The sequence below is a fragment of the Lactuca saligna genome, chromosome 3 (genome assembly GCF_052625555.1).
Source record: "Lactuca saligna cultivar CGN05327 chromosome 3, ASM5262555v1, whole genome shotgun sequence".
NCBI lineage: Eukaryota > Viridiplantae > Streptophyta > Magnoliopsida > Asterales > Asteraceae > Lactuca > Lactuca saligna.
In genome coordinates, this window is record NC_136419.1 from 216,765,657 (window position 1) to 216,781,371 (window position 15,715).

The window sequence follows — 15,715 nt, forward strand, 5'->3', positions numbered from 1 at the left end:
ATTGCATGGTGCCATGCAACCCAAATGGACCATGCCGGGTCGGGTCAAGTACATACCAGAAATAGTTATGGACTTGGACACCTTATCCAATAGTCTCCCACTTGGATAAGTCTAATAACTATAACTGCAAGTATGAATTTAGGAACCGATCAACAATCGTAGTTGTTTCAAGGCTTCTCGGAACTGAAAAGATGATGATACGCCATTTAAGATAAATGATCATATAATCCTCTATTCGAGACATTAGCCAGACAAATACATTGAACAATGTTTTACTTATTGTCCAGCAGTGTGTTTCCTGATTTCCTATTTGTTTAACAAAGAACTTAATTGAACACATCAACTTAGTTCTGACCGGGCCCGGTACATAGGTCAAAACAAAACCATCGAGGGGACCAGATATCAGCTTCTAATCCAAGAAGGAACATATAAACTTCGACTCATATGTTTGTTGTACCACTCATTGAATTATACACAAGAGCACGTTTTATAACATCGAGTTACCAATGTGTTTTCGTACAATCAATGCATAACCAACTCATAAGTAACAAATCATATCTCTTGGTTTGAAGACTTATATGATATTACCATCTCATGATCACTCGAGATAAATTCGATGAAGTGATTCCAGTGAGCATGGGTTGAGTCCAATGCTCAGACCTTATGAGCACTCATGATTGTTGTAGGCATGTCCAACACCTTAGACCTCTCCAACCAATCATGATAGTCTTGATTCACACCTACTTCCGAGATATGACCGACTGTGGAGGTTCGAATAATATGATATACCACACATAATTATTCTGGAAGTCAAAACATGCAAAAGAAATATAGTAAACGATCGAAAAGAGATAGCAACACTTTACTCATAAATAAAACACCTTTTATTCATAATCTAATGTCAATTACACTTTACAAATTTCAAGGTTATCTAACTACTAAATCTAATATCATCCTTCAGCCCTATGCTCCGAGCATGTTGGAGATGCTTAACCCGAGTCAGTCCCTTCGTGAGGGGATCTGCTGGATTCTCATCCGATGATACCCTCTTTGCCACGAGGAGTCCTTCTTCTATTCGATGTCTTATGAAATGGTATTTTTTGTCAATGTGTATGGATCTCCTGTGATCCCTTGGTTCCTTGGCTAAGGCAACAACACTTTCACTATCACAGAAAATTTCCATTGGCTCCTTAATAGCTGGTAAAACTCCAATGTCTCTAATGAAGTTCTTCGGCCATATCGCCTCCTTTGCTGCCTCGCTAGCTACTATATACTCTGATTCGCAAGTTGAATTAGCCACTGTCTCTTTCTTGGAACTCTTCCAAGAAATTGCTCCTCCGTTTAGGGTAAAGACCCAGCCTGACTGAGAGCGGAAATTATCACTATCAGTCTAAAAGATAGCATCACTATACCCTACAACTCTCAAGTCTTCACTCCCACCGAGGGTAAAGACCCAGTCCTTAGTCCTCCGTAGGTACATGAGGATATTCTTTACCGTAGTCTAGTGTGCCTTGTCAGGGTTCCCCGGATACCTGCTAACCATGCTCAAGGAAAAGGCTACATCAGATCGAGTACACGTCATACATACATGATCGATCCTACAGCGGAAGCATAAGGTATTCGACTCATTTCTGCTATCTCAGCCTCAGTACTAGGGCTTTGTGTCTTACTCAATTTGGCATTACTCTGGATGGGTAACTCTCCTTTCTTGGAGTCCTACATGTTGAATCTCTTCAGCACCTTATCCAAGTACGTACTCTGACTAAGTCCAATTAGTCTTTTACTCCGGTCTCTCAAGATCCTTATCCCTAGAATATAGGCAGCTTCTCCTAGGTCCTTCATAGAGAAACACTTCCCAAGCCAGGGCTTAACTTCCTGCAGAGTTGGGATGTCATTTCCTATGAGTAGTATGTCATCCACATACAATACCAAAAAGCTAACTATACTCCCACTAGCCTTGACATATACACAAGATTCATCTTCACTCCTAGAAAGCCAAACTCTTTGACTTTCTCATCAAAGCAAAGATTCCATCTGCGAGGTACTTGCTTTAATTCATAAATGGATTTCTTAAGCTTACACACTCTATTAGGGTACTATGTATTGACAAAACCCTCTTGTTGACTCATGTAAACATCCTCAGCCAACTTTCCATTAAGGAAAGCAGTTTTGACATCCATTTGCCAAATTTCATAGTCATGAAATGCAGCTATGGCTAACAGAACCCTAACAGACTTAATCTTGGCCACTGGAGAAAAGGTCTCATCATAATCAACTCCCAGAGTTTGTGAGAAACCCTTTGCAACCAGTCGTGCCTTATAGGTGTGTACATTACCATCCATGTCGGTCTTCTTCTTGAAGATCCATATGCACCCTATAGTCTTACAACCAGGTACATTCTCAACCAAGTTCCAAACTTTATCTTCATACATGGACTATATCTCACAGTCCATTGCCTCTTTCCACTTGGCTGACTTAGGGCCTGCCATGGCTTCCGCGTGACTGTTAGGTTCATCCAGACCTATCAGTGTCTCATCACTGATAAGTGTATCACCTTCCGCAGAAATATGGAATCCATAGTAATGCTTAGGTATATTCCTAACCCTTGTGGAACGCCTCAGAGGTACAGACTTGTCAATTAGCTTAACAGGAGTTTCCTCCTCAAGTTGAGTGCTAGGGTTTGAAGTTCCTTCACCGCTTGACTCTTGAATTTCTTCAAGGTCAACTTTCTTCCCACTGTTTCCTTGGATTATGAACTTTATCTCTCTCTCTCTCTCTCTCTCTCTCTCTCTCTCTCTCTCTCTCTCTCTCGAAAGAACGCCCTCCTAGCTACAAAGACCACATTTTCACTGGGTCTGTAGAAGAGGTAACCAAAGGATTGTTGTGGGTAGCCGATGAAAATACACCTCTCGCTTCGATGTTCGAGCTTATCATGAGTCTCGCGTCTCACGAAAGCCTCGCAACCCCAAATCTTGATGTGGTATAGTTTGGGTACTTTACCAGTCCACATCTCATGAGGAGTTTTGGCAACTTTCTTTGTAGGGACCAGATTAAGGATATGGGTGGCAATCTCTAAGGCATACCCCCAAACTGAGATTGGTAGCGAAGCTCGACTCATCATGGAACGAACCATGTCCAACAAGTTCCGATTACGCCTCTCAGCCACACCATTCAACTGCGGTGTCCTGGTAGGTGTCAATTGTGAGACAATCCCACATTCCCTAAGATAGTCGAGGAACTCTGAACTAAGATACTCACCACGTCGATCGGATCGAAGCATCTTAATGTTCCTGCCCAATTGATTCTCGACTTCCTGTTTAAACTCTTTAATCCTTTCGAAAGTCTCTGACTTATGCTTGATTAAGTAGACATATCCATATCTACTGTAATCATCAGTAAAAGTTAAATCATAACGATTAGCATCCCTTGTGGCATGTTTGAAGGGCCCACACACATCCGTGTGTACAAGATCCAACAAACCTTCACCCCTCTCACAAGAACCTGTGAAGAGTGACTTTTTCATTTTTCCAAGTAAACATGACTCGCAACTATCATCTGACTTTAGGTCAAATGACTCAAATACTCCATCCTTTTGAAGTTGGCCTATGCGTTTCTTGCTTATATGTCCAAGACGACAATGCCATAATGATGCTTTGTCCAAGTTATTATCATTAACATAATCAATACATAAAACATTATTTCCTAAGTTATCAACCACATATACAGTTTCATACACACCATCACAATGTAATGATTTAAAATAAAGAACATTATTAAAGAAAGCATTAATCGAACCAAATTCATTATCAAATGAAAAGGTGAAACCTTGTTTATACAATGCATGAAAGGAAATAATATTTCTTGCCATTTCTGGAGAATAACAACATTTATTCAAATCTAAATTAAACCCACTATTTAGCGATAAAGTATAAACTCTAATCTTGGTGATAGGTAAAGCTTTCCTATTCCCCATGATTAAGTTTATTCTTCCTTGCTCCACATTCTCACTTCTTCTTAGTCCCTCCAAATCGTAATAGATATGAATATCAGAACCGGTATCAAGGACCCAAGAGTTAGAATGGGGTGAGTTATTAGATAAGATAGTGTAAATACATGCATGGTTGGGTTTAACTTTCCCATCCTTCACATCTTGCTAGTACTTTGGGCAGTTCTGCTTCCAATGTGACTGTTCATGGCAATAGAAGCATTCAGCCTCTTTTGGGTCAGAAAAAGGAGTGATGAAACCTTTCTTGGTTCCACTTGAAGAGGAGCCATCAAGGGTCCTAGCCTTGGTACCCTTCGAAGAGCTCTTCCTCTTCTTCCCTCGACTTTTCCCGATTGCTAAAACCGGGGCAAAGTTTGGAGTAGGAGTGTTAACAACCGACTTCCCCTTAAGACCTGTTTCTGTAGTCTTGAGAAGTCCCTAAAGTTTGCTGAGTGTGACCTCTTCCTTATTCATGTGATATGTCATGCGGAATTGATCATAGCACGATGGTAAGGAGTGCTGTAACATCCGAAATCCCAGGTATATTATTCTAATATTTTATTTTTGGAATTTGTAAAGGAATTTGGCGAGTTGATGCTTAGACTCGCCGAGTAGGGTTGCGGTTTATCTTCCGGGTTCGCATTGGACTCGGTGAGTCCATGAGTGGACTCGACGAATCCATGCTGTTTAATGAAACCCTAATCCTCCGGGGTTGGAGCCTATTTAAGGGCACTCTTAGCCTTCCATTGCGGCTACCATTCCCTTGAGAGCACCCTAAGTGAGCTAGATCGTTTGGGAGGAAGGAGAAGCCATATTTGATCTTTCTATCTTTGATTTAGCAAGAAGAAGGTGATCAAGAGTAAGAGGAGACTGAAGGAGGTGTGATTCGAGTGGTTTCAGAGTCCAGAGACTTCAACTTAAGGTATTTATTCGGACCTTATTCAGTTTTGGTATTGAAACTTAGAGTTAGGGTTTTCTAACCTCTTTTGAGGATGTTTATGTGGAGCAATTGGTCCCTTATCGAGTTTATACTTTGGATCTGGACTCAAAGAGGTCCAGAGACCTTAATCCTTGGAGCTTTATGAGTTATCTTGGGAGTTATGAGCTTAGGATGCCATTTTTAGGGCTAAATCACCAAATGATACCATCTAGATGATATACAAGTGTCAAGGTCTGGACTTTACGTGATTATTATGCTTGGGAAAGATAGATCTATGGATTAGAGGAACAGATCTGACCTCAGGAGGTCTATGGAGTTTCTGCATGGCATGTACTCGCCGAGTTGTTCTTGAGACTCGGCGAGTTGAGTCGGGGTAGCCCCGCGATTCTTACCTGGGGACTCGTCGAGTAAAGGAAGGGACTCGAAGTGTTAAATGGGACTAAAATAGTTAAGTGGACACATGTGGACTCGCCGAGTTTCCCAAGTGCACTCGCTGAGTCAGGCCAAAGTTTGACCGTTAACTTTGGTTGACTTTTAGGGTTTGGTCAACAATGAGGGCCTTTGAGCCAAGGGAGGAGTAAAATGGTCTTTTACCCTTCTGAGGGTTCTTAGAGAGAGTAGAGTCTAGTTCTAAGAGTTATATTTATGAAAGTATTACTTTATGTGTTAGGCATAGGCTAGATCGCATTCCTACCGAGTCAGTGATTTACTGGGATATCTGAGGTGAGTCTTCTCACTATACTTTACCTAGAGTGGTAATTAGAGTTATGTGCCAGAGTTATCGTATGCTATTATTTGATGTGTTATACTGCATTGTTTCTATGTGGTTTATATCATGTGTATATCAGAGTATATCAGAGTTAGAACTGAAAGGCTCACAGAGTTAGGACCAGAGGGTCCACAGAGTTAGGGCCCACGGGCCCACATAGCTATAGCCTCGAGTGGTTAGTATGTGTTATGTATGGTATTTTGGGGAACTCACTAAGACTTACGCTTACAGTGTTATGTGTTATGTGTTTCAGGTACCAGTGATGATCGCGGGAAGGCACCGACATGACTCGTACACACACATGGATTTTTATGTATTTGATCTTGGGAACTATTTTTGTGAACCAAAGTATTCATACAATGAGATTTTGTTTTAAATGTGTTTGATAAAATGTGTTTAAAAATGTGAAAATTTGTTTTAAATTTTACGGTGTTACACTCCACCCAGTTACGCTGGGCGTACCTTAGTTACGCTGGGAGTAATGGGCCCATACTTAAAACCCTAAATGAGACATGAGCACTATAAAAGGAATGTTATGGCTTCCATCCCAGCCACCATTTCCAGAGAGTGAAACCCTAAAACCTTTGTGTGTGTGTGTGTATTTGAGCTTGATAAAGTGTTCTTGTGAGATTTTGAAGAGAAGAAGGGCCATTATAGAAGCTAGAGTTGAAGTGCAAGCCTTGGATCTAAGCTTTACAGAGGTTGGAGTATCATCTGGAGGTAAAAAGCTCAAAACTTTCTTAACCTTTTTGGATTTGTGCTTTATGGACCATTTTTAGGGTTTTTGTCCCAAAGATGGAGACTTTATGAGTAAATGGTCTCTATAAGCCTTGATCTGCCCCATTCCAGTATGAAATGTGTTGTAGATCTATAAAAAATACAATCTTGATCGTTAATATTGAGTCATGCATGAGATAAGGGCTTAATGGGGAAAGACGATAAGAGTTTGGAGTGATTGGTAACCTTTACAGCCATGCAAAGGCTTAAAGATTTCGACTTTATGGGTTAAGAAGCATTAGAAAGCCTAGATTTGGAATATAAGCTTGTATCTTAAGTGATTTAGACCAAAAACATTAAGAGCGTGAAACTGACACTTACGCTGTGTAACGCCTGTGTTTCTAGGCTTGCCATTTTTAGCAATGTAATAGTCTAGGTTAACCTTTGTAACCCGTTTTGAAATAATAGAAGTGTATTATCTGAGTATTATGTGTTTTGTGCTTAATTGCTTAATTATGTGATTTGATTAATTAAGAATAAAAATAAGCGTCAAAATTTAAGTGTAAAATAAACTTGATATCTTTAGATAATGTTGTAGTAGTTGAAACAAGGTTTCTGAAGATATAAAGAATGCCGAAATCCGAGTTATAACGAAGAAGTTATGACCTGTCGAAGTTTCGCGACAGAACCAGCAACGCTGAATGACGTAAAAAAGTGAAATTTATGTTAGAGCAATATTTACCCTTAGTGATCTAAACGAGAATCGAAGATCTCGTTGTTAGTATCGAAGCGATAAAAAGTTAGGCGAGAACGGACGTCAAACGAAGAAGTTATGAATTCATAACGAAATTTTCTGTCCCGGTCTATTAAAAATAAATAATAAAAATAAAGTCAAAATTAGCCGACGAAGTCTAAACAAAAGTTGTAGAGCGTAATCTCACCTTCGCGTGGATATAAAGAACGTCGAAAACGGAGTTCGTATGAAGAAGATATGAATTTTTGAAGTTTATTAAATAATTAATAATTAAATTTAATTATTAAATCCGGCCTTATCTGAAGAGGAGTCACCGGACTCATCCGAAGTACGCCCCGCGTACAGCGAAGAATGTCGACACTCGCACTCGAGGACTTCGGATGACGCATGTAGTGACGAATTCGGAGCAGTACGCCCTACGTACTCCGAGGCTCCAGCCTCCTATAAATAGGATGCGAGGCTGCAGAGTTTCTTTGCTATTTTTCTCTCTTCTCTCTCCCGTTTTGCATCATTTTGTGTGCCAGAAATACCCCGAAGCCCCGGTAATATTCACGAGTCCCGAAGCAAGTCCCGAGATCCCGAAGATCCCGAGAAGTGCGGTTCCCGAGACGAAGCTATGCCCGCGAGAAGTTCGATTTTTGTAGAGATCTTCCAGATCTGCTGAGGATTACTACTTTTGCAAGTCGTAGTGTTGTCCGATCATCTTCTGATCAAGTGAGTGTATACTACCTTTCATAAACACAATAATAATACAAGTATGGTTTGAGTGTATTAAGTATATTGTTGTTTATATGTGTGAGTGTGTTGTTACTTTCTTTTAACGCATAATTATGAAGTATTTTATATGAGAAACGTGTTATGTGTATATTTTGTTGTTACGTGTGTGAATGTATATTCACTTTCTTCTATCTTACAGATCTGATTATTTCTATATGAAATACGTGTTATGTGTGTGTGCCTCATCTGTTATACGGAAAATGTATTGAATTAGCATGTTATACAGGTTTTGAAACTATGTATAAAAATGTATGTTTTATCTACTAATATGTTGGGTAGAACATGCGTAGATAGTTGGTGTGTAATAAACAGATGAGAGGCCTCGATGTTGTTTTGATCTAGTCATCTAGCGGAATTTAGATGACGACCACGGACTTTTCTAGACAGTCCAGTGGAACGCTAGCAGGCTCATAACCTGTAGGTGTTAATGAACTTGGGTGTTCATTCACTGTATTCCATCCCCCTCATGGTTGCCTTATTTGACTTATATTGTTGAGGAACCCCCGAGGCATGTGTTGTCACTCCGATGAAATATTCTTAGACTAGGTCCCTTGTGTTAGTTATTTTAGGGACATAAAGTGAGAATAATGGGAATGGGTAACTGGGTTATTGTTGGTTGATAATAATTAATTTAATTATTTATTGTGGGTTGAAAACCCTATATGCTCACCAGGCTCCCAAGCCTGACCCACTCAGTTTTATTTATATTACAGGAAGTGGCGCAAGGGCGTAAGATGGATGAACCATCAAGTTGTTTTGTTTACAAGTCTGTATATGTATATATTTGTTGAATGACTTGTAATGTTATCGTTTATGCTTATTGGTCTGTATCGGAACATGACACCCCGAGTTTTGATTATATAATGAAAATACATTTCTTTTATGAAATGCTTTGGTAAACATTGTTTTATCATGTTTTGTTTTTGGGAACAAATTCCGCAACTCTTTCAAATCAAAAGGATTTACTCTAAAATTATTTTAAAAGCATAAATGAAAATCGGTCTTTTCTGGCCGAGATTTTGGGGATTTCACACGTTGGGCGTAAATCTCAGTACGCGCAGCGTAAGGGTTGAGACCCCCAATTCTGGGTAGCTAGGGTACGCCCCGCTTACACAGTAGGTACGCCCCGCGTACTGCCCTCCTTTGACTTTCGTTGACTTTTACGGTTTGGTCAACAATTGGACATTTGGACCATTGGAGGGGTAAAATGGTCTTTTCCCCTTCTGAGAGATTACAGGAAGGGATTAGTCTACCCTTTGAGAATCATTGTTAATTAGAGGTAAATTATTTTATGTGATTAAGCGGAGGCTAGATTAGTATTTCGAGTTCGATACTTTCCAAGATTACTCGAGGTGAGTCTTCTCACTATACATTACCTAGAGTGGTATTTATGTGCAGATCGGAGGGTCTTATGTATTACGTGTATGATTGAGATTATGTGCATTATGTTACGTGTATGCTATGTGTTATATAGACCGGACCGAAGGGTCTAACGATTTAGACCGGACCGGAGGGTCCAAAGAGCTAGACTGGACCGCAGGGTCCAAAGAGCTACAGGACTGGAGGGTCCCGCTGAGACACATCGACCGGAGGGTCGTATCGAGTATAGCCTTGACTGGTGTATATGTTGTATGTGGTATTTTGGGGAACTCACTAAGCATTTATGCTTACCGTGTTATGTGATATGTGTTTCAGGTACCAGCAAGGATCGCGGGAAGGCGCCGGCATGATTTGTACACACTGACAGAAAATTATGTATTTGAGATTCTGGGATATGTTTTATTGTGATGATATTGATACATGATATTTTGAGAATATTATATTAGTTTTACTATGTTTGAAAAATGAAAAATTGTTTGAAAATTTACGTCGTTACAGTATCATGAAAATGTTTGTATTTATTTAGTGAAAATGTTTGTATACTTCCCAGAAAATCCTATATTTTCTTCTAAAAATGAAAAGTAGTCTTTTACTCAAGACCCGACTGTTTTGTATGCTTGTTCTCTAGTAATAGTGTAAAATGTATGTTTTTACTTGAAATAGTATAAAATGTATGTTTGTAATTGAAATAGTATAAAATGTATGTTTGTAGTCGAAATAGTATAAAATATATGTTTTCCTTATTTGTAAACCATCTGTACTAGAAAAATAGTATGCATTTCTCATGTGAGAATATCACTATATGAATGTAATGGAAAATGAAGGTTTACAGTAGAATTGTGTAAAATACACTACTGATGCCTTAACTGCCTTGTAACCAAATTGGTTAATTAAGGTTTAAATGTGATTAGGTAATAACCATGCTTGATTGACTAGTATAAAAAACGACGTTCTTCAGGCGTCGAAAAAGGTATGACATTTGTCACCCGTCGACCTACAGGTCCCACTGTAGCTAGTAGCAAGGAGTGGGATGGTCAATGTTGTATAGATCTATACACAAACTCACACTCTCCCTCCAGGAGACTCTGCTTGGGATTCGGTGTTTACAGCCGCAAACAGTTCACAACCACTTGAAGATTCAAGTGTTTTCGGCTGTAAACTCAAGTGTGTGTTCTTGGTGTTCTTGGTGAAACAAAGGAGATCCAAGGGTTTGCGGCTGTAAACCCAGGAATGAAGGGTGATTGATCGATGAGAAAAAGAACATTAGATGTTCTTATCAAGATCCGAAGGTGAATCAAATGATCCTCAGATGATAGTTGAGAGAAAACTAGGGGTTTTCGGTTGAAGATCTTGAGAGAAAAAGCTTGAGTTTTCGGCTAGAAGTGTAGAAGCGAGGATTATTTCAGTCAAACATATATATATATATATATATATATATATATATATATATATATATATATATATATATATATATATATATGGTAGTTTACGGCTGAAAACCGTTTACAATCAGAAGCGAGTTCACAGCCGAGAACGAGGTTCTCGGTTGCGAAGGGGGTTTTCGGTTCCTACGAGGCTCCTCGGATTTTGAGTGTTTAAATTTCAAATTTCCACAACCCCTTTTAACTAAGTGTTTAACATGTAAATGTTATTAATCTAACCTTAAGATTACATCAAAGCACAAGTTTGACTTTTATTGGATAAGTTTGACTTTAGTTCACCAAGTTTGACTTTTATTGGATAAGCTTAACTTTAGTTGACCAAGTTTGACTTTTACAATATACAAATTACGGGTTGTAACATATTGAGATGTTAGTATTGAGTCATGGTATATAGGATATTGTTATGCGGTAGTAATCTGTAGACCTGTTTGTTTGTCTGTTAACTGGTTATATGTTATCTGTCATGTATATCTCGACATGTTATGGTTTGGGGTTGAGGCTTTACTGCTATGTGTGTGAGCCAATAGACTGGGGGTATTATAGTCCTATGACTAAGTTGAACCAATGGTATTCCTGTCCAATGACTGAGCGGGCCCGTTGTATATTTGGTATTCCAGTTCGATGACTGATTGGGTCGGGGGTATTATAGTCTGATGACTGATTAAACATAGCATGTAATGTTGTATATGCTGTGTTGTGTGGTGGTACTTTGGAGGAACTCACTAAGCTTTGGCTTCCAGTTTCAGTTTATTATTTCAAGTACTTTAGATGACTGTGGCAAGATAAAGACGTGATCGTACATATCCTTCGAAGATACAGTTTGGGAGATTTTAAGATGTTCGAATCTTGGGGGATATTTATATTTGACACTTGACTTGATATGGTTTTGGGATTGAAAACAATGGTTTCTTTTATTTTAAAAATAAAAAATTTTATCGTGTTTTTTTGGGATGTTACAATATATATATATATATATATATATATATATATATATATATATATATATATATATATATATATATATATATATATATATATATATATATATATATATATATATATATATATATATATATAAGAGTTTATTTGATAAAAAAATAATTTTGTAAAACCGTGAGACCAAATATTTTTAGTGAAATATTCTAATATTCTATCATTCGTAAAAAGAGAATATGCAATATATTCTAACATTATATGTTTTGGAATATTTCAATGTAAAATATGTAAAAATTATTGTTTTAAATAATTAGAATATTACACGTATTTAATTTTTTATGAATACTAAAATATTAGAATATTTCACTAGAAAAAAGTGGTCTCATAACAGTCTCACAAAATTATATATATATATATATATATATATATATATATATATATATATATATATATATATATATCCTAATAAATAAGAGCTTTCTTGCCACGTGGCATACTTTAAGCCCCTTCCAATCTATTTTTCCCACTCCAATGCTTAAAGTGAAATACCAACACTACCCCTTATCCTTAGGTTATGATTACGATTGTGATAAACTCCATCATTCGCTTCATCTTCACATTCTTTTTAATTCTCCCTTCATTTTACCTCTGATCATTCTTCAATATTTCTTCTTCTCCATAAAATCTAAATCTAAATTCTAACTCTTCCAAATGAATTCAGGTATATTACGTTTTCCCCTAATCTTAAATATCAATAATTTTTTTCCTCCTTTTTTTTTCTCTTGCTTCCAACAACCTTAATGGTGAAACCTTCAATATTAATCATTTTCCTAATGTACTTAACAATCTCTATATTTATACTATAGAGATTCCATCCAAGCCATTCAAAAATCAGTAATCGTCCCATTCCGTTTTTGGAAGGGCTTCAGGTTAATTTGTAGGTTTTTAGGTTCGATAAGATGTACAACGAGTGCCAATGTACTGATTTAAATCAAAATTCAAACTCCCTCAAATGAATTCAGCAAGTTACGTTTTCCCCTGATCTTCAATATCAATCATTTTCTTCTTCTCTTTTTCTCCTGCTTCCAACGACCTTAATGGTGAATCATCTACCCACTAAATCAGGTATACTAAGGTTTTAGTTGAATTGCGACATTTATCACATTGTTCTTCCCAAACCCATTTCTCATCTTACATCTTTGTTGCAGGTAGGGTTTTAATGAGCTTAGACAACCTGTATGACTCCTCATCAGTTCAATTGCGAAATCGTGCGCATAATGGTGTTGTGCTTGGAGATGCAGTGCTGGTAATTTACTGTTTCTTTCTACTTCCATTTTACACACCAACTGTTTGATACAATGCCCAAGTGAAAGTCGTGTTAATAGTTTTCTAATTTTGTTTAAGAAATTAGCTTATCATTTACTATGTATTTGGGAATTCATTCTAATGTATAACATTTACAAAATGTTATTAGCACATCAGTGCTTCAACATCCTTTATCACATTGTTTTCATCCATCTTATTCAAGAAAAACATAAAAATTACTTTTATGTGGGATAAAAATGAATTGTTGATTATAACTTTGAATGTAGGTAAAAATTACTTTGATCTGCATATATAATTCTGCTTTATTTCTTCTATCTGTTTTCATTGTTTTGTGTATCCACATAGCTAAAAAGAACATTTAGAGATGTCACGCACATGGGATATTGTTGGTAATGGCCTTGTCTACTCTATATGATATGGGAATCTTAAAAAGACCAAAATGTCCTCATTATATATGTTTAAACACGATTCAGTTTTTTCACTAAATTGCATTCCATTTCTTTGACATTTTCTGCAGGTGTGGATTTAATTTATACCATCTCTTGTAAGAAGCCTTATGAATGGGTTGGTAAGACCGATATGAAATGGGATTTTAACTCCAACAAAAGGCATGGCGAGACTTTTCATGTGAGTTTCTTATATAAACGCAACCAAGCGTTGATGTACATGTTCTGAATTGTTGATTATAACATCCTACTTTCATTTCTTCTTAATAGTTTTAACTTATTTATTAAATTCATGTTTAAATGAAGGTGGTGGCATGTGATTTTGGAATCAAGCACAATATATTGAGGCGATTGGCAATGTATGGGTGTAAAATCACGGTTGTTCCTTCAACATGGCCAGCATCTGAGACTCTTAAAATAAAACCAGATGGGATACTTTTCAGCAATGGACCAGGTGACCCTTCTGCTATACCTTAGAGCATATGGTATGGGCAACTTGAAATGGTGTTATAAAAAGAAGAAACAAGATGAGGGGGTAGTGTTCATGGTGTTATAACACCGTGCTAAGAGGAGAGAGATAGAGAGATAATTTGGCAGCCAATAGGTGATCACGTTTCTTCTTGTCATGGAGACAACAAGAAGCACCACAACAAGATGCAACAAGAAGGAGGGGTGGTGTTTTTGATGTTATAACGGTATTATGGGCTGCCAACTCAGCCACAACAAAAAGCAACACGACCCACACTATGTGCTCTTATGTTGTTGAGACAGTGAAGGCTATTATGGGAAATGTTCCTATTTTTGGAATTTGCATGGGACATCAGTTGCTTGGCCAGGCCTTGGGTGGGAAGACATATAAAATGAAATTTGGTCATCATGGAGGAAATCATCATGTTCGTAACCTCAAAAATGGAAGTGTTGAGATTAATGACCAGGTAATATATATTAGTATCATTATTGTTATTAATAAATATTATTAACTTAATGGGGGGGGGGAGGTGGGGGGGGGGGATATATTTGTTGCAGAATCACAATTATGTGGTTGATCCTGAATCACTTCCAAATGGAGTGGAAGTTGACTGTTAGTCAGTTGATTTTTTTTTTCTTTTTTCTTTTTAAACAAAAGATAAAATTATTAGGTTTAATTTTTTGGCAATTAACGTGTAATTGTTTCTTCATGTTTTGTTTTTTCTTTGGCATGGTATTCGTAATTGAATTCCAAACATCAATGTATCTTTCAACTTTTCTTTAAAGGGCAAAATGAAAAATCTACAAGTTAAAACGCTTGAAAAACAATCCCCTTAATACAAAAAGAGAAGTTTTTCAATCTTAAAAACAAGAGTGATTAATGTAACCTTAATTAAAAAACTAAAACAAATGTTTACGTAACAACTATTAACCGACTTAATCATTGTAATTGTATCATTGAATTTTGAACACATGTCAAGGAAAGTTAAAACAACATCATTAATCAATTTCTTTTAAATGTTTAATAATGCTTTATTAGGCTCGTCCAAAACTAATGCAACAATAATTAGTTATAAATGGAGACTGTTACAAATTTTGAATAAAATAAATCAATTAAAAAAATGTCGATAAACATCATTATACATTTTAGATGTAACAATTTAATTAACAAAATAATTTAAATTTTGAGATGAAACAAATCAATTAACAAATGTACCATGATTATTCAAAAATACAATTTTACAAAGTTATTAAAAAATACAATATTACAATTCATAAGTTTTCAAAATTAATGAAATATTATTTTATTACATAATTAAATTTTAAATTTTATTTAAAATTAACACTCGTGGGTTCCACGGATTTTAACCTTCTGTGTGTGTGTGTATATATATATATATATATATATATATATATATATATATATATATATATATATATATATATATATAAGGTGAGATTCAATAGAGAACCATAATTAACCAATGAATCAATCTTTTTTTTCAACTTTTTGAACTTATTTTTTATCCAAAAAAAACAAAACAGAAATTCATAACTTTTTATCATTTTTCCAATGATATCAAATTCGATTTTTTTACGTCAAATTCACAATGTGAATCTTTGAAAATTCACAATGTGAATCCGAAAAATATTTTTCACGTTCACAATGTTAATATATGAATTTAGATATTTTTAGTTTTTTTTTTCGATAAAGAATAAACTTTAGAAATTGAAAAAAAAAATGGTTCCTTGAAGAACCAATAATTATGGTTCTC

At 36.4% G+C, this 15,715-nt stretch overlaps 1 protein-coding gene across 1 annotated transcript; it reads left to right on the top strand.

Annotated features, from left to right (window-relative positions):
* Positions 1-12,797: 12,797 nt before the first annotated feature.
* On the top strand, positions 12,798-14,558 carry LOC145036375 (carbamoyl phosphate synthase small chain, chloroplastic-like). Its single transcript, XM_078984819.1, has 8 exons — positions 12,798-12,825; positions 12,909-13,006; positions 13,175-13,292; positions 13,380-13,415; positions 13,544-13,653; positions 13,779-13,944; positions 14,226-14,407; positions 14,499-14,558. Exons 1-8 carry the CDS (start codon positions 12,798-12,800, stop codon positions 14,556-14,558), a joined length of 798 nt encoding a protein of 265 aa, XP_078840945.1.
* The last annotated feature ends 1,157 nt before the right edge of the window (positions 14,559-15,715 follow it).